Here is a 24964-nt window from a genome sequence, read left to right as displayed (position 1 = left end):
TTCTCTAGTTCTTACTCTCTGTCTCCGTCCCCCCTTCCTGGTTCTCGGTCTCTCCATCTCTCCCACCTCTCTGGTTCTCGCTCTCTCCTTCTCTGCCCCCTCTCTGGTTCTCGCTCTCTCTCCGTCTCTCCCCCCTTTCTGATTCTTGCTCTCTCCATCTCTCTGGTTCTCTCTCTCTCTCTCCGTCTTTCCCCCCTCTCTGGTTCTCGCTCTCTCTCTCCGTCTTTCCCCCCTCTCTGGTTTTCGCTCTCTCCCCCCCTCTGGTTCTTGCTCTCTCTCCCTCTCTGTCCCCTCTGGTTCTCGCTCTCTCCCCCCCTCTGGTTCTCGCTCTCTCCCCCCTCTCTGGTTCTCGCACTCTCCCCCTCTCTGGTTCTCGCTTTCTCTCCGTCTCTCCCCCCTCTCTGGTTCTCGCTCTCTCTCCGTCTCTCCCCCCCCTCTCTGGTTCTCGCTCTCTCCGTCTCTCCCCCCTCTCTGGTTCTCGCTCTGTCTCCGTCTCTCCCCCCTCTCTGGTCCTCGCTCTCTCTCCCCCTTCTCTGGTTCTCGCTCTCTCTCTGTCTCTCCCCCTCTCTGGTTCTCACTCTCTCTCCATCTCTCCCCCTCTCTGGTTCTTGCTCTCTCTCCGTCTCTCCCCCCTCTCTGGTTCTCACTCTCTCTCCCCCTTCTCTGGTTCTCGCTCTCTCTCCGTCTCTCCCCCCTCTCTGGTTCTCACTCTCTCTCCGTCTCTCCCCCCTCTCTGGTTCTCGCTCTCTCTCCGTCTCTCCCCCCTCTCTGGTTCTCGCTCTCTCCATCTCTCCCCTCTCTGGTTCTCGCTCTGTCTCCGTCTCTCCCCCCTCTCTGGTTCTCACTCTCTCTCCCCCTTCTCTGGTTCTCGCTCTCTCGCCGTCTCTCCCTCCTCTCTGGTTCTCGCTCTCTCTCCCCCTTCTCTGGTTCTCGCTCTCTCTCCGTCTATCTCCCTCTCTGGTTCTCGCTCTCTCTCCGTCTCTCCCTCCTCTCTGGTTCTCGCTCTCTCTCCGTCTCTCCCCCCTCTCTGGTTCTCGCTCCCTCTCCCTCCTCTCTGGTTCTCTCTCTCTCTCCGTCTCTCCCCCCTCTCTGGTTCTCGCTCACCAGATCACCATGTGGGAAGAGTTGGTAAAGTTCCTCTCTCTCTTTCTCGATCTCCACAGAGATGCTGATTCGCTGGTCCGGGCGGCACGAACTGTTGTGCTCCTCCACTTTGCGAATCATCTTCACCTGCTCTTCTGCGTTCCTGCCCTGAGATCGCGCACACAGCGCAGAGATATCACACACACATACGCGTACACACAGAGCCGAGACATCACACACACAGTGCAGAAATATCACACGCACATGCACGCACACACAGAGCCGAGACATCACACACACGCACACGCACCCAGAGCCGAGATATCACACACACACGCGCGCACACACACACACACACACACACAGAGCCGAGTGTGGCGAGAGGGCTTAACCAGGCCAATAATAAAGGCATTATACCCGGCTGGTTAACCCTAAATCCTGTTGGGAGTGAAGAGGTTAAAATGTATTATCCCCATAATCCCCAGTTTTCCCCTACACCACCGCTATTAACCCTAAATCGTGTTGGGACGGAAGGGGTTAACTGTATGTTCACCATACTGACATGTTTTCCCCTACACAACCACTATTAACCCTAATCCCTGTTGGGACCGAAGGGGTTAAAATGTATTGTCCCCCTAATATCATGTTTTCCCCTACACTATTATTTGTGTCCCTGTTTTGCAGCTCTAAAGCTAGCTGCAGGTAACTGGATGTATGTGAAATGTGCTAATTGTATTTGCGGCACTGAGTGAGCTAGCAATCTAATTTTGGGAGTGCAGCTAAGTAAAAAGAAACCATACACATACATATAAGGTTAATAATAGTAGCATAAGCAGAACATACTTTTATTAATAAACTGTGTTATACTGTTGGTTTTAAATGTACAGGCGGGAAGTTTTTTCTGTCAGCCCGGGAATAAATCCTTTAACATGCAAGTATGTTAAGGATGAATCAACTGAGGGATTTCTCAACTCTGTGCTTCAAAGACACCCTGCAGAGAGGGTGTCTCAATGTCTATGAGAAGTCCGGAGTTGAAAAGCCTCAGCAATCCTAGGTGTTAGGATGGCCGGGATATTATAAGTGCCAGATACCGGAGTGCAGTACGGGTACTTCACATTTGGTGACCAAACCCCAGACTTACTGTCGCCAGGTAAGGGGCTGACCCTGGTATGCTAAGGAGCCCAGGTGTGAAGTTGGCACATGCTCCATGCAAACCGGGAGGCAATTCCTGCCCTTTCTGCAAAGTACTGGCAAGTCGGGGATAGGTGGGGAAAATTATTCCCACGAGATGATTGGGTGCATATGTTAGGTATAGGACCCTTAGCTCTATAAAGATGCCTGCAGCCCAGTCCCAGAGAGATTCACCTGATTTTAACAACGATTTGACCAAGTTCCAGCGTCAGCAGTTCCGGAGTGTGAGGGGTTAATAATATCGTAACCAAGGATCATCCCCCTCTTTTGGAATTCGTTAGAGCTAAGGGTTCCCGAACGAACCCTGTAAGGACTGAACAAACCTTTTCCTTTTGACAAAGATATAGGGCTGGTAAGTTGCACCCCTAGCCAGGAACTGCTACACGGATCCTTTTGCACACCCACTTGCATGCGTGCAGGGGCGCCCAGAGACTTTGTTTCGTTCCAAGGACATTTGTTTTTGTTCCCCCCATCCCAGTAAGTGTTTTATTGTGTATATTGTGAATATTCTGTGTGTTTGTCTGAAAATAAATAAATTACAATTTATTTTACTCAACTTGTGTGCTCAGTCCAAAATCCCGGTATTAATGTGTAGATAAGACCTGGTCTACCATGACACTGAGACCTCACACACACAGCGCAGAGATATCACACATGCACGCACACGCACGCACGCACAGCGCAGATATCACACACATACGCACACAGCGCAGATATCACACACATACACATAGCCGAGACATCCCACACACATGCACGCGCATACACACAGAGCCGAGACATCACACACACAGAGCAGAGATCACACACGCATGCGCACAGAGCAGAGACATCATACAAAGAGCAGGGATATCACATGCACGCGCACACACAGCGCAGATCTCACACGCGCACGCACACACAGCGCAGAGATATCACACACAGCGCAGAGATATCACACGCACACACACAACACAGAGATAACACACACACGCAAACACAGAACAGAGATATAACACACACGCATGCATGCGCACACACACATACAGCGCAGAGATATCATGCATGCACGCGCACACACATGGAGTGCCGAGATATCACACACACACACGCACGCGCGCGCACACACACACACAGCTGAGATATCACACACAGCACAGAGATATCATGCATGCACGCGCACACACACACGGAGTGCCGAGACATCACACACACACACACGCGCGCGCACACACACACACACAGCTGAGATATCGTGCATGCACGCGCACACACATGGAGTGCCGAGACATCACACACACACGCACACGCGCGCGCACACACACACACACAGCTGAGATATCGTGCATGCACGCGCACACACATGGAGTGCCGAGACATCACACACACACGCACACGCGCGCGCACACACACACACACACACACACACACAGCTGAGCTATCGTGCATGCACGCGCACACACATGGAGTGCCGAGACATCACACACACACACACGCGTGCACACACACACACACACACACAGCTGAGATATCACACACAGCACAGAGATATCGTGCATGCACGCGCACCCACACGGAGTGCCGAGACATCACACACACACACGCACGCGTGCACACACACACACACACACACAGCTGAGATATCACACACAGCACAGAGCTATCGTGCATGCACGCGCACACACACGGAGTGCCAAGACATCACACACACACACGCACGCGTGCACACACACACACACAGCTGAGATATCGTGCATGCACGCGCACACACACGCACGCGCGCACACATGCACACACACGCGCACACACACACAGCTGAGATATCACACACAGCACAGAGCTATCGTGCATGCACGCGCACACACACGGAGTGCCGAGACATCACACACACACACGCACGCGTGCACACACACACACACACACACACAGCTGAGATATCGTGCATGCACGCGCACACACATGGAGTGCCGAGACATCACACACACACACGCACGTGCACACACACACACACACACACACAGCTGAGATATCGTGCCGAGACATCACACACACACACACACACACACACATACACACACACACACACACACACACACACACACACAGCTGAGATATCACACACAGCACAGAGATATCGTGCATGCACGCGCACACACACGGAGTGCCGAGACATCACACACACACACACGCACGCGTGCACACACACACACACACAGCTGAGATATCGTGCACGCACGCGCACACACACGCACGCGCGCACACATGCACACACACACGCGCACACACACACAGCTGAGATATCACACACAGCACAGAGCTATCGTGCATGCACGCGCACACACACGGAGTGCCGAGACATCACACACACACACGCACGCGTACACACACACACACACACACAGCTGAGATATCGTGCATGCACGCGCACACACATGGAGTGCCGAGACATCACACACACACACACACACACACACACAGCTGAGATATCACACACAGCACAGAGATATCGTGCATGCACGCGCACACACACGGAGTGCCGAGACATCACACACACACACGCACGCGTGCACACACACACACACACACACACAGCTGAGATATCACACACAGCACAGAGCTATCGTGCATGCACGCGCACACACACGGAGTGCCGAGACATCACACACACACACGCACGCGTGCACACGCACGCGTGCACACACACACACACACACACACACACACACACACACACACACAGCTGAGACATCACACACAGCACAGAGCTATCGTGCATGCACGCGCACACACACGGAGTGCCGAGACATCACACACACGCGTGCACACACACACACACACACAGCTGAGATATCGTGCATGCACGCGCACACACATGGAGTGCCGAGACATCACACACACACACGCACGCGCGCGCACACACACACACACACAGCTGAGATATCACACACAGCACAGAGATATCGTGCATGCACGCGCACACACACGGAGTGCCGAGACATCACACACACACACACGCACGCGTGCACACACACACACACACACACACACACAGCTGAGATATCACACACAGCACAGAGCTATCGTGCATGCACGCGCACACACACGGAGTGCTGAGACATCACACACACACACGCACGCGTGCACACACACACACACACACACAGCTGAGATATCACACACAGCACAGAGATAACACGCATGTGCGCACACACATAGAGCCGAGACATCACAGACACTGAGCAGAGATCACACAGACACACACAGCGGAGATAACACACACACACACAAAGATATCACACCCGCACAGACCCACACTTCCTGATCATGGCTCACCTCCCAGTGAATCCACTTGTAATGGGGTAGTTCCACTCTCTGGAAGTCCTCAGCTGTCACATCAGGGAGGTTCCTGTTGGGATCACGAGAGGAGAATGTATCAACATATTCATATTGGTGTGAGATCCTCCTTGTCACGGGAGACCAGTACGTTTACACCGGGATCACCAGCCCGGTGACAGGACAAAGTTGTTTAATAAAATGGGGTTTATTCTGGCACGCCAGCAGACAAAAGAAGATACAATACCAACTGGGGGACTGGGGATTAGACTCTAGCCTCGCTGGGTGCAGGGGCCTGCTTCAGGACATGCCCTGTCCGCTTCTTGTCCAGGATCTCAGAGTGCTGATCACACAGCAGAGCCTCTGACACGTATCTCCAGCTGGTCACTGTCAAGATCAAACTCTTTCACAGAATGACTCAGTCTCTCTGTCTCTCAGCTGCTCTTGTAAGGGCATCTCCACACTCCTTCCCAGAGTGTCTCTCCCTCTGTTTCTCTCTCTTAGGGGATCTCAATTCTCTGATCAGCAGCACCCCTTATATATCCCTCTGTTGCTATCCTTTACATGGGAGTGGGGCTGCTGGCCAATCAGAGCAAACCTGATTGTCCACTCTTTCACACTCACCAAATGTCCACTCTTTCACACTCACCAAATGCCTGTAACACCTCCACGCCCCCAGCCATCGTCTCAATACACATTTATCTGCAGGAACCTCAGCTGATTAAATTAGCGCCCCCTCCATACAAATGTAACTCACATGCAAATCCCATTACAAATCGCTATCTTAGAAATTAGTACATACAGTCACATAATCCAATTAAACACTTTACAGGGCAAATCACATCACATTGCTTACACATAGATCACAAAACACTTTACCTCATATTGCTTGCTCAACTAGACCTGGGGATTGCATTAACAGGGAATAAGGTGCTTTGGAATACATTCTCACATACATAGTGCGTTATACATTCTCTGTTCTCCCCCAGATATGAAATTACATTTGGCCGAAATAAGACTTACATAGGTGGCCACGTTACATGGATTTAGGGGTAGGTAGCTGGGCTTCATCCAAGTTTTGTGATGGCAGCTACCCTTACCGTCACACTCCTCCAGTGCTGGGGCTAAACTATTCAATTACAGAACGTCATGTGTATCTGCATGTCCTCCAATCCCGCTTCTTCACATGCTATGTGTCATACAGTGGTTAAGCTGCAGACCAGGCTTCTGGGTAATTACATGTAAATGAGGAAGGAAGTGCAGAATCAGAGACCGCTATTTCATTATTTTGGACTCACGAGTCTGAAATTGGTCACTGATTCTGCAGAGTGCAGCTGGTAGAGATTGCAAACCAGACACAATCAATCAGTTGATATTTTGTAATGATGATGTTATGTGTTATTGATGTTATTTATGATACTGCAGCTATCACTGATACTGTCAGCATTGATATTTACTACTAGTCCTCATGTGTACCACTTCTCCTGGATTCGGCAACTTCCACTGTAATAAACAATGGAACAAACCAAGGACGTCTCCTCCCAGCGAGAGAATTGGATTATTCCATGTTCTTTTACATGTGTATCTCTTCCCCCAATGTGTATTTGTATCTGGAACATCTGAGATGGATGTAAATGGCTGTGCACTATTTGTAAACGGAAGCCGAAACCAGGATATAAAAAAAGCAACAAGAACGTATCAAACAGTTTACAAAATGAATCCAACTGATGGATCTGTCAGACATGGATTTTAAATTAAGTTATCCATCAATAGCTTAAACCATGGAGCTATACCAAACCCTGCACAAACACCCAGTCCCAACCCAACCTATTCACCCAAACATCTCAAGCCAGTCCCCAACCAACCATACATTCCAAACATCTACAGTACAGCCATTACCCAACCCAAACATCTCCAGCCATTACCCAACCCAAACATCTACAGCCAGTTCCAAACCAAACCAACCATTCCAAACATATCCCACCAGTCCCCAATAAACCCTCGCAACATCTCCAGCCAGTCCCCAACCCAAACATCTCCAGCCATTACCCAACCCAAACATCTACAGCCAGTTCCAAACCAAACCAACCATTCCAAACATCTCCAGCCAGTCCCCAACCCAAACATCTCCAGCCAGTCCCAAACCAAACCAACCATTCCAAACATATCCCACCAGTCCCCAATAAACCCTCGCAACATCTCCAGCCAGTCCCCAACCCAAACATCTCCAGCCAGTCCCCAACCCAAACATCTCAAGCCAGTCCCCAACCAACCATACATTCCAAACATCTACAGCCATTACCCAACCCAAACATCTACAGCCAGTTCCAAACCAAACCAACCATTCCAAACATCTCCAGCCAGTCCCCAACCCAAACATCTACAGCCAGTCCCAAACCAACCCAACCATTCCAAACATATCCCACCAGTCCCCAATAAACCCTCGCAACATCTCCAGCCAGTCCCCAACCCAAACATCTCCAGCCATTACCCAACCCAAACATCTACAGCCAGTCCCAAACCAAACCAACCATTCCAAACATATCCCACCAGTCCCCAATAAACCCTCGCAACATCTCCAGCCAGTCCCAAACTAACCCTCCCAAATATCTCCAGCAAGCCCCAACCCAACCAACCCTCTCAAACATTTCCAGTAACCGGTCCCCGACATCACACACAGCAGCACAGCAATAGTAAAAATAAAAGCTACCAAAATGGACTCTCTCTTTATATCCTTTGGATATATTATTGCATTTGACCGTCCCCTGTGCTGTGCTACCATCACAGAGGGGGATAGAGCTGGAAGCAGAGAGGCTGCCACTTGGATTCTATGCCTGTTCCTTACGTGTCGTACAGCGTGACCGTCCGGGAGCCGTTGGCAATGCTCACCAAGCAGCAGGCGCAGGGCGTGTCCCCAAGACTCTGCCAGCTGATGTTGGACGTGCTAATGCCCCTCTTCTGAAAGTCTGACACGATGAAACTAGGTGGGGACGAGGGCAGTGAAGGAAGAGAAGGAAAGATCGAAGAGGAGGAGCGGACAAAAGAGGAAGGATGAGAAAGGGCGGAAAAGATTAAGAAGTGGAGATGAGGAAAGGAGAGAGTTGGAGGGAGAGGAGATACTGTCAGGGAAGGAAGGGGACACAGGGACAATTTCATATAACTATGTGCCTCCCTACTCCTGACTGGGTATAATACAGGATAAGTTATATCACTTTTTGCCTAAAGTAAAGAGAGACAGAGCCATGGCGAAACCTGTGAGAGGGTCAGAGCGAGATACAGAGAGGAAGCAAGCTTTACTGTCCTGAGATTTACCTGCAAGTACTTACCTGCGTCACATTACCTGTCTGTACACAGGTGTCCCAAATAATCACTTACCTGTGTCACATTACCTGTCTGTACACAGGTGTCCCAAATAATCACTTACCTGTGTACTACACCAGAGATAAATGATTTCGAGGCACACACATGCATACACTTAAATGTACACACAAAACCAAACACACACAAATATGACCCCATCACACACAAAACATGTGGGCAGTATTATACATGTATCTCTCAAATACATACTCACGTGTGGGGGACACACCTGTCTACGTGCAGGTCACATATGTTAAACACATATATACCGTTCTCGTGCTGGACACATACGTGTCACACACCTGTTCACGTGTAGTATAAACACACACGTCACACACCAGTTCACGTGCAGGAAACACACACACCTGTTCACGTGTAAAACACCTGTTCACGTGCAGGATACACACAAATATGTGGGAAGTATTATACACGTATCTCTCATATGCTCGTGTGGGGGTCACACATGTCTATGTGCAAGTCACACGTTACACACATATATTCCGTTCATGTGCTGGACATACACACACGTGTCACACATCTGTTCACGTGCAGGATACACACGTCACACACTTGTTCATGTGCTAGACACACACACACACACACACACACACACACACACACACCTTTTCACATGCTAGACACACACACGTCACACACACCTTTTCACATGCTAGACACACACACACACGTCACACACCTGTTCATGTGCAAGATATACACACACGTCGCACACCTGTTTACATGCAGGGTACACAAACATCACACACCTGTTCATGTGCAGCATACGCATGTGTCACACACCTGTTCACATGCATGATACACACTCACGTGTTACAAACCTGTTCACATGCAGGATACACACACACACATCACTCACCTGTTCACGTGCAGGATACACACACCTGTTCATGTGCAAGATACACACACGTCACACACACCTGTTCACATGCAGGATACACACTCACGTGTTACACACCTGTTCACATGCAGGATACACACACATCACTCACCTGTTCATGTGCAGCATACAAACGTGTCACACACCTGGTCACATGCAGGATACACACTCACGTGTCACACATCTGTGCACGTGCAGGATACACTCGCATGTCACACACCTGTTCATGTGCAGGATACACACGTGTCACACACCTGTTCACATGCAGGATACACACTCACGTGTTACACACCTGTTCACATGCAGGATACACACACCTGTTCATGTGCAAGATACACACACGTCACACACACCTGTTCACATGCAGGATACACAAACACATCACAAACCTGTTCATGTGCAGAATACACACGTGTCACACACCTGTTCACATGCAGGATACACACTCACGTGTCACACATCTGTTCATGTGGAGGATACACTCGCATGTCACACACCTGTTCATGTGCAGGATACACACGTGTCACACACCTGTTCACATGCAGGATACACACTCACGTATTACACACCTGTTCACGTGCAGGATACACACACCTGTTCATGTGCAAGATACACACAAGTCACACACACCTGTTCACATGCAGGATACACAAACACATCACAAACCTGTTCATGTGCAGAATACACACGTGTCACACACCTGTTCACATGCATGATACACACTCACGTGTTACACACCTGTTCACATGCAGAATACACACACACACATCACACACCTGTTCATGTGCAGCATACACACATGTCACACACCTGTTCACATGCAGGATACACACTCACGTGTCACACATCTGTTCATGTGAAGGATACACTCACGTGTCACACACCTGTTCATGTGCAGGATACACACTTGTGTATCACACACCTGTTCATGTGCAGGATACACACCTGTGCATCACACACCTGTTCATGTGCAGGATACACACACAAACACAAAACCAAACACACACAAATATGTAACAGGGACTTATCCCGGGTTAAATAAAGCAGCTGCAGAGCTCTGGGAATCCAGCAGAGTTCATTGCAGCCACTCAATTAACTAGTCTCCACCTGGACTAATGAGAGCTCTGTAAAAAGCCTCATGTGAGACAGTGAAGAGATTCCTTGGCTCACATTTGGGCTGACATAAGGAGCAGAGAAGCCTGCACACAGACACTGTCTTGAGCACAAAGGCTGTGCTGAGATCAGGACACCCAGAGACCTATATTTCCTGGACACAGGGGACCCAGGAACCTGCCAGAGACTGACACGCAGGGCCACCTGCTAAAGGTCCCTCTTGAGACATTGGGGTGATAGGCTGGTAATGGGAATAAATATAAAGGACCCCTATGGTCCGAAACGCGTAGGAGTTTTTGTCTCACCCTATGGGGGCTATGTTTTTTGAGGGTTACTGAATAAACAGATTTTTATACTTTTCCACCCCCTGACTCCCTGCAGTGCACTGGTTTTGCTTTCTTTTTCTCTCGCTGGGAATACCCCTCCAGCCCTGCAGAAAGGGTCTGGGGAAGGACGTTACCCTTACACAGGGATAGGGGGGTGTTATTTTGTTGTTTTTGTATGTTTTGCCTGGATAAAGGAACAGGCTCAATAAATACAAATGAGCCTCATTTATATGTACCTCTGCACACATCTCTTACAAAACACGTGGGAAGTATTATACACGTATCTCATATACATACTCATGTGTTGGGGTCACACCTGTCTACGTGCAAGTCACACACCTATATTCCGTTCATGAGCAGTATACACATACGTGTCACACACCTGTTAATGTGCAGGATACACACATGTCACACACCTGTTCACGTGCAGGATACACACACGTGTCACACACCTGTTCATGTGCAGGATACACACACCTGTTCACGTGCAGGATACACACACCTGTTCACATGCAGGATACACACACGTGTCACACACCTGTTCATGTGCAGGACACACACTTGCGTGTCACACACCTGTTCACGTGCAGGATACACACACGCGTCACACACCTGTTCACGTGCAGGATACACACTCGCGTGTCACACACCTGTTCACGTGCAGGATACACACTTGCGTGTCACACACCTGTTCATGTGCAGGATACACACACGTGTCACACACCTGTTCATGTGCAGGATACACACACGTGTCACACACCTGTTCACGTGCAGGATACACACCTGTTCACATGCAGGATACACACACGTTTCACACACCTGTTCACGTGCAGGATACACACTCGCGTGTCATACACCTGTTCACGTGCAGGATACACACACCTGTTCATGTGCAGGATACACACAGGTGTCACACACCTGTTCATGTGCAGAATACACACTTGCGTGTCACACACCTGTTCACGTGCAGGATACACACTCGCGTGTCACACACCTGTTCACGTGCAGGATACACACTTGCGTGTCACACACCTGTTCACGTGCAGGATACACACGTGTCACACACCTGTTCACGTGCAGGATACACACTCGCGTGTCACACACCTGTTCACGTGCAGGATACACACTCGCGTGTCACACACCTGTTCACGTGCAGGATACACACTCGCGTGTCACACACCTGTTCACGTGCAGGATACACACTCGCGTGTCACACACCTGTTCACGTGCAGGATACACACGTGTCACACACCTGTTCACGTGCAGGATACACACTCGCGTGTCACACACCTGTTCACGTGCAGGATACACACTCGCGTGTCACACACCTGTTCACGTGCAGGATACACACTCGCGTGTCACACACCTGTTCACGTGCAGGATACACACTCGCGTGTCACACACCTGTTCACGTGCAGGATACACACTCGCGTGTCACACACCTGTTCACGTGCAGGATACACACTCGCGTGTCACACACCTGTTCACGTGCAGGATACACACTCGCGTGTCACACACCTGTTCACGTGCAGGATACACACTCGCGTGTCACACACCTGTTCACGTGCAGGATACACACTTGCGTGTCACACACCTGTTCATGTGCAGGATACACACACGTGTCACACACCTGTTCATGTGCAGGATACACACACGTGTCACACACCTGTTCACGTGCAGGATACACACACCTGTTCACATGCAGGATACACACACGTTTCACACACCTGTTCACGTGCAGGATACACACTCGCGTGTCATACACCTGTTCACGTGCAGGATACACACACCTGTTCATGTGCAGGATACACACAGGTGTCACACACCTGTTCATGTGCAGAATACACACTTGCGTGTCACACACCTGTTCACGTGCAGGATACACACTCGCGTGTCACACACCTGTTCACGTGCAGGATACACACTTGCGTGTCACACACCTGTTCACGTGCAGGATACACACGTGTCACACACCTGTTCACGTGCAGGATACACACTCGCGTGTCACACACCTGTTCACGTGCAGGATACACACTCGCGTGTCACACACCTGTTCACGTGCAGGATACACACTCGCGTGTCACACACCTGTTCACGTGCAGGATACACACTCGCGTGTCACACACCTGTTCACGTGCAGGATACACACGTGTCACACACCTGTTCACGTGCAGGATACACACTCGCGTGTCACACACCTGTTCACGTGCAGGATACACACTCGCGTGTCACACACCTGTTCACGTGCAGGATACACACTCGCGTGTCACACACCTGTTCACGTGCAGGATACACACTCGCGTGTCACACACCTGTTCACGTGCAGGATACACACTCGCGTGTCACACACCTGTTCACGTGCAGGATACACACTCGCGTGTCACACACCTGTTCACGTGCAGGATACACACTCGCGTGTCACACACCTGTTCACGTGCAGGATACACACTCGCGTGTCACACACCTGTTCACGTGCAGGATACACACTCGCGTGTCACACACCTGTTCACGTGCAGGATACACACTCGCGTGTCACACACCTGTTCACGTGCAGGATACACACTCGCGTGTCACACACCTGTTCACGTGCAGGATACACACGTGTCACACACCTGTTCACGTGCAGGATACACACGTGTCACACACCTGTTCACGTGCAGGATACACACTCGCGTGTCACACACCTGTTCACGTGCAGGATACACACTCGCGTGTCACACACCTGTTCACGTGCAGGATACACACTCGCGTGTCACACACCTGTTCACGTGCAGGATACACACTCGCGTGTCACACACCTGTTCACGTGCAGGATACACACTCGCGTGTCACACACCTGTTCACGTGCAGGATACACACTCGCGTGTCACACACCTGTTCACGTGCAGGATACACACTCGCGTGTCACACACCTGTTCACGTGCAGGATACACACTCGCGTGTCACACACCTGTTCACGTGCAGGATACACACTCGCGTGTCACACACCTGTTCACGTGCAGGATACACACTCGCGTGTCACACACCTGTTCATGTGCAGGATACACACTCGCGTGTCACACACCTGTTCACGTGCAGGATACACACTCGCGTGTCACACACCTGTTCACGTGCAGGATACACACTCGCGTGTCACACACCTGTTCACGTGCAGGATACACACGTGTCACACACCTGTTCACGTGCAGGATACACACGTGTCACACACCTGTTCACGTGCAGGATACACACTCGCGTGTCACACACCTGTTCACGTGCAGGATACACACTCGCGTGTCACACACCTGTTCACGTGCAGGATACACACTCGCGTGTCACACACCTGTTCACGTGCAGGATACACACTCGCGTGTCACACACCTGTTCACGTGCAGGATACACACTCGCGTGTCACACACCTGTTCACGTGCAGGATACACACTCGCGTGTCACACACCTGTTCACGTGCAGGATACACACTCGCGTGTCACACACCTGTTCACGTGCAGGATACACACTCGCGTGTCACACACCTGTTCACGTGCAGGATACACACTCGCGTGTCACACACCTGTTCACGTGCAGGATACACACTCGCGTGTCACACACCTGTTCATGTGCAGGATACACACTCGCGTGTCACACACCTGTTCACGTGCAGGATACACACTCGCGTGTCACACACCTGTTCACGTGCAGGATACACACTCGCGTGTCACACACCTGTTCACGTGCAGGATACACACTCGCGTGTCACACACCTGTTCATGTGCAGGATACACACTCGCGTGTCACACACCTGTTCACGTGCAGGATACACACTCGCGTGTCACACACCTGTTCACGTGCAGGATACACACTCGCGTGTCACACACCTGTTCATGTGCAGGATACACACTCGCGTGTCACACACCTGTTCACGTGCAGGATACACACTCGCGTGTCACACACCTGTTCACGTGCAGGATACACACTCGCGTGTCACACACCTGTTCACGTGCAGGATACACACTCGCGTGTCACACACCTGTTCATGTGCAGGATAGTTCGGCTCCCGTTGGTTACATTGCTGACGACCACAGAAGCTGGGAAGGAACTTCCTGCCTGAGTGATAACATGACTCACATCTATTCCGTATCTTCTCAGACTGTCCCGTGTATAACTGCCAGGGAGGGGAGAGAGGGGCAGAGACCCGGGGCAATTAATGTGTAATCACAAGAGAGAGAGAGAGAGAGGGAGGGAGGTAGAGGGGAGAGAGCGAGGGATAGAATGAGGGAGAGAGCGAGAGAGAGAGAAAGCGAGAGACAGAGAGGGAAACAGCGAGAGGAGAGTGAGATAGGAGGGATAGATAGTGAGAGAGAGTGAGGGGGGAGAGAGGAGAGAGCGAGGTTAGCGCGAGGGAGAAAATGAGGGAGAAAGCGAGAGAGACAGCGACAGATAGTGAAAGAGAGTGAGGGGGGAGAGAGTGATGGGAGAGAGTAAGGAAATGGAGAGTGAGGAGAGAGAGGAGGGAGAGGGAGGGAGAGAGAGGGAGGAGGAAAGAGGGACAGTAAGGAAATGGAGAGAAAGGTGTGTGAGGAGAGAGAGTAATTAGACAGGCTTCATTATGGAGATCTTATGAGTGATTGGCTGTTTATTGGGGGATATGAATTACTGGGAGCAGGCGAGTAACAGGAAATGGAAGGTCAGATAGCCGTGACTGCTCTGGAAGGTCAGATAGCTGTGACTGCTCTGGAAGGTCAGATAGCTGTGACTGCTCTGGAAGGTCAGATAGCTGTGACTGTTCTGGAAGGTCAGATAGCTGTGACTGCTCTGGAAGGTCAGATAGCTGTGACTGCTCTGGAAGGTCAGATAGCCATGACAGCTCTGGAAGGTCAGATAGCCGTGACAGCTCTGGAAGGTCAGATAGCCGTGACAGCTCTGGAAGGTCAGATAGCCGTGACAGCTCTGGAAGGTCAGATAGCCGTGACTGCTCTGGAAGGTCAGATAGCTGTGACTGCTCTGGAAGGTCAGATAGCCGTGACTGTTCTGGAAGGTCAGATAGCTGTGACTGCTCTGGAAGGTCAGATAGCCGTGACAGCTCTGGAAGGTCAGATAGCCGTGACAGCTCTGGAAGGTCAGATAGCCGTGACTGCTCTGGAAGGTCAGATAGCTGTGACTGCTCTGGAAGGTCAGATAGCCGTGACTGTTCTGGAAGGTCAGATAGCTGTGACTGCTCTGGAAGGTCAGATAGCCGTGACTGCTCTGGAAGGTCAGATAGCCGTGACAGCTCTGGAAGGTCAGATAGCCGTGACAGCTCTGGAAGGTCAGATAGCTGTGACTGCTCTGGAAGGTCAGATAGCTGTGACTGTTCTGGAAGGTCAGATAGCCGTGACTGCTCTGGAAGGTCAGATAGCCGTGACTGCTCTGGAAGGTCAGATAGCCGTGACTTCTCTGGAAGGTCAGATAGCTGTGACTGCTCTGGAAGGTCAGATAGCCGTGACTGCTCTGGAAGGTCAGATAGCCGTGACTGCTCTGGAAGGTCAGATAGCCGTGACTGCTCTCTCTCTGCACATGCAGTAAGTGGGGATACGTTCTATACACACAACCTCATCTCAGGACAATAGAGCACTGCAGGAGTTATCTTATCTTCAGATTATGGCAGGTGTAGATACTGTTCATGGGACCAAGAACGCTGGGGTAATCCCAAACTTTGCTCACATATACCCAATCTCTTTCCTTGTCCCCGCTGCCTCTCTCTACCCTTTCCAGCATGTTCTATCACCCAATACCCCCTCATCACTCCCATCCCAACCATACCCCTTGTGAACAGTGCAGACAATCTCAGCTATATTAGTACCGGGCAACAATGATATCAGAGTAATACGTACAGTGTATTATTACACATGGTCTAACCGAATGAGGGGAGGCCCATTTATTCTCTCACAGACACTTATCAGCTCATAATTACTCTGCACACCCTCTCAATATTACTTACTCTGCACACCCTCTCAATATTACTTACTCTGCACACCCTCTCAATATTACTCACTCTGCACACCCTCTCAATATTACTTACTCTGCACACCCTCTCAATATTACTTACTCTGCGCACCCTCTCAATATTACTTACTCTGCGCACCCTCTCAATATTACTTACTCTGCACACCCTCTCAATATTACTTACTCTGCACACCCTCTCAATATTACTTACTCTGCACACCCTCTCAATATTACTTACTCTGCACACCCTCTCAATATTACTTACTCTGCACACCCTCTCAATATTACTTACTCTGCACACCCTCTCAATATTACTTACTCTGCACACCCTCTCAATATTACTTACTCTGCGCACCCTCTCAATATTACTTACTCTGCGCACCCTCTCAATATTACTTACTCTGCACACCCTCTCAATATTACTTACTCTGCACACCCTCTCAATATTACTTACTCTGCACACCCTCTCAATATTACTCACTCTGCCCCTCCCACCCTCCCAATATTACTCACTCTGCCCCTCCCACCCTCCCAATATTACTCACTCTGCCCCTCCCACCCTCCCAATATTACTCACTCTGCCCCTCCCACTCTCCCAATAATACTCACTGCCCCTCCCACTCTCCCAATAATACTCACTCTGCCCCTCACACACTCCCAATATTACACTCTGCCCATCCCAATGGTACTCAGTATGCCCCCTGGCCCCCATCATCCTCCCTCTCATTGGTACTCACTCTGCCATGTGCCCAGGAGCCAGTGAGCCCATGAATGCACAGGGTGCCCCTAGTAGGGCCAGGACTGTACACGAGTTAGAGGCATTGCCCCCACGCTGCCAACGCTGAGACAGGCACCTGGAACAAAACACATTGGGGTATCAGAGGAAAGGCAAACCTGTAATATCTGACCAGGGACCCTCACCTGTACCTGACTCTATACATGTAATAACTGAGCAGGGAACCCTCACCTGTAACTGTCTGTACCTGTAATATCTGAGCAGGGACCCTCACCTGTACCTGTAATATCTGAGCATAGAACCACACACCTGTAACGGTCTGTACCTGTAATATCTGAGCAGGGATCCCTCATCTGTAACTATTTCTACATGTAATATCTGAGCAGGGAACCCTCACCTGTAACTGTCTGTACCTGTAATATCTGAGCAGGGACCCTCACCTGTACCTGTAATATCTGAGCAGGGACCCTCACCTGTACCTGTAATATCTGAGCACGGACCTCACCTGTACCTGTAATATCTGAGCAGGGACTCCTCACCTGTAACTGTAATATCTGAGCATAGAACCCCACACCTGTAAAGGTCTGTACCTGTAATATCAGAGCAGGGATCCCTCACCTGTAACTGTAATATCTGAGCAGGGACCCTCACATGTACCTGTAATATTTGAACAGGGTCCCCCACCTGTACCTGTAATATCTGAGCAGGGACCCTCATCTGTACCTGTCAGAAGCCCCCACCTGTATTTGTCTGTACCTGTAATATCTGAGCATGAACCCCTCACCTGGAAATGTAATATTTGAGCAGGGCCCCTTACCTATATTTGCACCTGTAATATCCAAGCATGGACCACTCACCTGTAATATCCAAGCATGGACCAATCACCTGTACGTGTAATATCTGAGCAGGGACCCCTAACCTGTATTTGCACCTATAATATCTAAGCATGGACCACTCACCTGTAAAATCCAAGTAGGGACCCCTCACCTGTAACTGTACCTGTAATATATGTGCAGAAGCCCTCGCCTGTATGTGTCTGTACCTGTAATATGTGAGCAAGGGCTTGTAAGAGGGAAGCAACCCTGTCTCAATGAAGCTGCACTACAAAGCCTCAGTAGTTTGAGAAACCAGCAGAGAGCTGGTTAATTGCAGCTAAACAATTAACCAGTCTCCACCTGGTAATCAGATAGGTTTAAAACTCCTGCTGAAACTGCACCCACCAGTCCTGAGCAAACAGGAGGGCTATGTGTTGACAGTAAGACACCAGGGGACCAGACCTTTATGCCTGGACACAGGACCCTGTCAGAGGCTGGACCCTCAAGAAGACAACTATCCATACCCCAGAGACTGACATGAAAGGCCACCTGCATTGAGGTTCCTTTTGAGACTATAGGGTGATACTGTAGGCTGGTAAGAGGCGTATCCCCCCAGTCTTGTAGAGAGGGGCTGGGAAGTGAGTTACCCCTTACACAGGGATAGGTGGGTAAGAGGCGTATCCCCCCAGTCTTGTAGAGAGGGACTGGGAAGTGAGTTACCCCTTACACAGAGATCGGTGTTTGTTTACTTTGTTTCTTTTTGTATGCTTTGCCTTGTTAAAGGGACAGGCTGAATAACGCCATGTTTTAATTTCCCCAAATCTGCCTCCTTGTGTTTATGTCTGCACCTGCCTCATGCAGGACCCCTAACCTCTATTTGCACCTGTAATATCTAAGCATGAACCACTCACCTGTAATATCTGAGCAGAGACCCCTCACCTGTAACTATCGATACCTATAATATCCGAGTAGGGACCCTCACCTGTAATTGTAATTGAAATATCTGAGCAAGAACCCCTCACCTGCAACTGTACCTGTAATATCTGAGCAGGGACCCTCACCTTTAACTGTACCTGCAATATCTGAGCAGGGACCCTCACCTGCAACTGTACCTGCAATATCTGAGCAGGGACCCCATACCTATTACTGTACCTGTAATATCTGAGCAGGGACCCCATACCTATTACTGTACCTGTAATATCTGAGCAGGGACCCCATACCTATTACTGTACCTGTAATATCTGAGCAGGGACCCCATACCTATTACTGTACCTGTAATATCTGAGCAGGGACCCCATACCTATTACTGTACCTGTAATATCTGAGCAGGGACCCCATACCTATTACTGTACCTGCAATATCTGAGCAGGGACCCCATACCTATTACTGTACCTGCAATATCTGAGCAGGGACCCCATACCTATTACTGTACCTGTAATATCTGAGCAGGGACCCCATACCTATTACTGTACCTGTAATATCTGAGCAGGGACCCCATACCTATTACTGTACCTGTAATATCTGAGCAGGGACCCCATACCTATTACTGTACCTGTAATATCTGAGCAGGGACCCCATACCTATTACTGTACCTGTAATATCTGAGCAGGGACCCCATACCTATTACTGTACCTGTAATATCTGAGCAGGGACCCCATACCTATTACTGTACCTGCAATATCTGAGCAGGGACCCCATACCTATTACTGTACCTGTAATATCTGAGCAGGGACCCCATACCTATTACTGTACCTGTAATATCTGAGCAGGGACCCCATACCTATTACTGTACCTGTAATATCTGAGCAAGGACCCCATACCTATTACTGTACCTGTAATATCTGAGCAGGGACCCCATACCTATTACTGTACCTGTAATATCTGAGCAGGGACCCCATACCTATTACTGTACCTGTAATATCTGAGCAGGGACCCCATACCTATTACTGTACCTGCAATATCTGAGCAGGGACCCCATACCTATTACTGTACCTGTAATATCCGAGCAGGGACCCCATACCTATTACTGTACCTGTAATATCTGAGCAGGAACCCTCACCTTTAACTGTACCTGTAATATCCGATTAGGGATCCCTCACCTGCAACTGTACCTGCAATATCTGAGCAGGGACCCCATACCTATTAGTGTACCTGTAATATCTGAGCAGGGACCCCATACCTATTACTGTACCTGCAATATCTGAGCAGGGACCCTCACCTTTAACTATACCTGTAATATCCGACTAGGGATCCCTCACCTGCAACTGTACCTGCAATATCTGAGCAGGGACCCCATACCTATTACTGTACCTGTAATATCTGAGCAGGGACCCCATACCTATTACTGTACCTGTAATATCTGAGCAGGGACCCTCACCTTTAACTGTACCTGTAATATCCGATTAGGTATCCCTCACCTGCAACTGTACCTGCAATATCTGAGCAGGGACCCCATACCTATTACTGTACCTGTAATAACTGAGTAAAGAACCTCAACCATTAAAATCTGCCTATATCTCTGCACAGATCCCTCACCTGTAACTGTATTTACCTGTAATATCTGAGCAGGGACCAATTACCTGTAATTATCTGTACCTGTAAAATCTGAGCTGGGACTCCTCACCTGTATCTTTAACTTCTGAGCAGGGACCCCCCACCTGTACCTGTGATATCTGAGCAGAGACCCCCCACCTGTACCTGATACCTGAGCAGGGACCCCCCACCTGTACCTGATATCTGAGCAGGGACCCCCCACCTGTACCTGTGATATCTGAGCAGGGACCCCCCACCTGTACCTGTGATATCTGAGCAGGGACCCCCCACCTGTACCTGATATCTGAGCAGGGACCCCCCACCTGTACCTGTGATATCTGAGCAGGGACCCCCCACCTGTACCTGTGATATCTGAGCAGGGACCCCCCACCTGTACCTGATATCTGAGCAGGGACCCCCCACCTGTACCTGATATCTGAGCAGGGACCCCCCACCTGTACCTGATATCTGAGCAGGGACCCCCCCACCTGTACCTGTGATATCTGAGCAGGGACCCCCCACCTGTACCTGTGATATCTGAGCAGGGACCCCCCCACCTGTACCTGTGATATCTGAGCAGGGACCCCCCACCTGTACCTGTGATATCTGAGCAGGGACCCCCCCCCACCTGTACCTGTGATATCTGAGCAGGGACCCCCCACCTGTACCTGTGATATCTGAGCAGGGACCCCCCACCTGTACCTGTGATATCTGAGCAGGGACCCCCCCACCTGTACCTGTGATATCTGAGCAGGGACCCCCCCCACCAGTACCTGTGATATCTGAGCAGGGACCCCCCACCTGTACCTGTGATATCTGAGCAGGGACCCCCCCACCTGTACCTGTGATATCTGAGCAGGGACCCCCCACCTGTACCTGTGATATCTGAGCAGGGACCCCCCCACCTGTACCTGATATCTGAGCAGGGACCCCCCCACCTGTACCTGATATCTGAGCAGGAACTCCTCACCTGTACCTGTGATATCTGAGCAGGGACCCCCCACCTGTACCTGTGATATCTGAGCAGGGACCCCCCACCTGTACCTGTGATATCTGAGCAGGGACCCCCCCACCTGTACATGTGATATCTGAGCAGGGACCCCCCACCTGTACCTGTGATATCTGAGCAGGGACCCCCCACCTGTACCTGTGATATCTGAGCAGGGACCCCCCACCTGTACCTGATATCTGAGCAGGGACCCCCCCACCTGTACTTGTAATATCTGAGCTGGGACCCCCCACCTGTACCTGTGATATCTGAGCAGGGACCCCCCCCCTCACCTGTACCTGTGATTTCTGAGCAGGGACCCCCCACCTGTACCTGTGATATCTGAGCAGGGACCCCCCCACACCTGTACCTCTGATATCTGAGCAGGGACCCCCCACCTGTACCTGTGATATCTGAGCAGGGACCCCCCCACCTGTACCTGATATCTGAGCAGGGACCCCCCCACCTGTACCTGTGATATCTGAGCAGGGACACCCCCACCTGTACCTGTGATATCTGAGCAGGGACCCCCCCCCCACTTGTACCTGTGATATCTGAGCAGGGACCCCCCACCTGTACCTGTGATATCTGAGCAGGGACCCCCCACCTGTACCTGTGATATCTGAGCAGGGACCCCCCACCTGTACCTGTGATATCTGAGCAGGGACCCCCCCACCTGTACCTGATATCTGAGCAGGGACCCCCCCACCTGTACCTGATATCTGAGCAGGGACCCCCCACCTGTACCTGTGATATCTGAGCAGGGACCCCCCACCTGTACCTGTGATATCTGAGCAGGGACCACCCCACCTGTACCTGATATCTGAGCAGGGACCCCTCCCACCTGTACCTGATATCTGAGCAGGGACCCCCCCACACCTGTACCTGTGATATCTGAGCAGGGACCCCCCACCTGAACCTGTGATATCTGAGCAGGGACCCCCCACCTGTACCTGTGATATCTGAGCAGGGACCCCCCACCTGTATTTGATATCTGAGCAGGGACCCCCCCACCTGTACTTGTAATATCTGAGCAGGGACCCCCCACCTGTACCTGTGATATCTGAGCAGGGACCCCCCCCACCTGTACTTGTAATATCTGAGCAGGGACCCCCCACCTGTACCTGTGATATCTGAGCAGGGACCCCCCACCTGTACCTGTGATATCTGAGGAGGGACCCCCCCACCTGTACCTGTGATATCTGAGCAGGGACCAGCCACCTGTACCTGTGATATCTGAGCAAAGACCCCCCTCACCTGTACCTGTGATATCTGAGCAGGGACCCCCCCACCTGTACCTGTGATATCTGAGCAGGGACCCCCCCCCACCTGTACCTGTGATATCTGAGCAGAGACCCCCCCCACCTGTACCTGTGATATCTGAGCAGAGACCCCCCCCCACCTGTACCTGTGATATCTGAGCAGGGACCCCCCACCTGTACCTGTGATATCTGAGCAGGGACCCCCCACCTGTACCTGTGATATCTGAGCAGGGACCCCCCCCCACCTGTACCTGTGATATCTGAGCAGAGACCCCCCCCACCTGTACCTGTGATATCTGAGCAGAGACCCCCCCCACCTGTACCTGTAATATCTGAACAGGGACCCCCACACCTGTACCTGTGATATCTGAGCAGGGACCCCCCACCTGTACCTGTGATATCTGAGCAGGGACCCCCCACCTGTACCTGTGATATCTGAGCAGGGACCCCCCACCTGTACCTGTGATATCTGAGCAGGGACCCCCCCACCTGTACCTGATATCTGAGCAGGGACCCCCCCACCTGTACCTGTGATATCTGAGCAGGAACTCCTCACCTGTACCTGTGATATCTGAGCAGGGACCCCCCACCTGTACCTGTGATATCTGAGCAGGAACCCCCCACCTGTACCTGTGATATCTGAGCAGGGACCCCCCCACCTGTACATGTGATATCTGAGCAGGGACCCCCCACCTGTACCTGTGATATCTGAGCAGGGACCCCCCACCTGTACCTGTGATATCTGAGCAGGGACCCCCCACCTGTACCTGATATCTGAGCCGGGACCCCCCACCTGTACTTGTAATATCTGAGCAGGGACCCCCCACCTGTACCTGTGATATCTGAGCAGGGACCCCCCCCCTCACCTGTACCTGTGATTTCTGAGCAGGGACCCCCCACCTGTACCTGTGATATCTGAGCAGGGACCCCCCCACACCTGTACCTCTGATATCTGAGCAGGGACCCCCCACCTGTACCTGTGATATCTGAGCAGGGACCCCCCCACCTGTACCTGATATCTGAGCAGGGACCCCCCCACCTGTACCTGTGATATCTGAGCAGGGACCCCCCCACCTGTACCTGTGATATCTGAGCAGGGACCCCCCCCCCCCCACTTGTACCTGTGATATCTGAGCAGGGACCCCCCACCTGTACCTGTGATATCTGAGCAGGGACCCCCCACCTGTACCTGTGATATCTGAGCAGGGACCCCCCCACCTGTACCTGATATCTGAGCAGGGACCCCCCCACCTGTACCTGATATCTGAGCAGGGACCCCCCACCTGTACCTGTGATATCTGAGCAGGGACCCCCCACCTGTACCTGTGATATCTGAGCAGGGACCCCCCCACCTGTACCTGATATCTGAGCAGGGACCCCCCCACCT

General features: G+C 51.2%; 1 protein-coding gene and 1 long non-coding RNA gene across 11 annotated transcripts in view; both read right to left on the bottom strand.

Annotated features, from left to right (window-relative positions):
- Positions 1-24964, bottom strand: part of KHK (ketohexokinase) — a 61795-nt gene that overhangs the window by 24106 nt on the left and 12725 nt on the right. For 4 of the 10 annotated variants that reach the window (XM_075595139.1, XM_075595141.1, XM_075595144.1 and 1 more), the window contains exons 3-7: positions 17982-18098; positions 15290-15424; positions 8432-8566; positions 5587-5659; positions 1105-1251 (exon numbers count right to left, since the gene is read on the bottom strand). In XM_075595139.1, the coding sequence (XP_075451254.1) occupies positions 1105-1251; positions 5587-5659; positions 8432-8566; positions 15290-15424; positions 17982-18098 (607 nt within the window). The remainder of the gene's footprint in view (positions 1-1104; positions 1252-5586; positions 5660-8431; positions 8567-15289; positions 15425-17981; positions 18099-24964) is intronic. The other 6 variants (XM_075595143.1, XM_075595146.1, XM_075595142.1 and 3 more) reach the window with 4 other exon arrangements.
- LOC142492491 (uncharacterized) lies at positions 9528-12573 on the bottom strand. Its single transcript, XR_012800824.1, has 2 exons — positions 11761-12573; positions 9528-11699 (listed from the first exon to the last, which is right to left on the bottom strand). It is a non-coding gene; the product is annotated as an uncharacterized LOC142492491 (long non-coding RNA).

Source organism: Ascaphus truei, chromosome 4 (assembly GCF_040206685.1).
Source record: "Ascaphus truei isolate aAscTru1 chromosome 4, aAscTru1.hap1, whole genome shotgun sequence".
NCBI classification, from domain to species: domain Eukaryota; kingdom Metazoa; phylum Chordata; class Amphibia; order Anura; family Ascaphidae; genus Ascaphus; species Ascaphus truei.
This window is presented reverse-complemented; position numbering and strand designations above follow the sequence as displayed.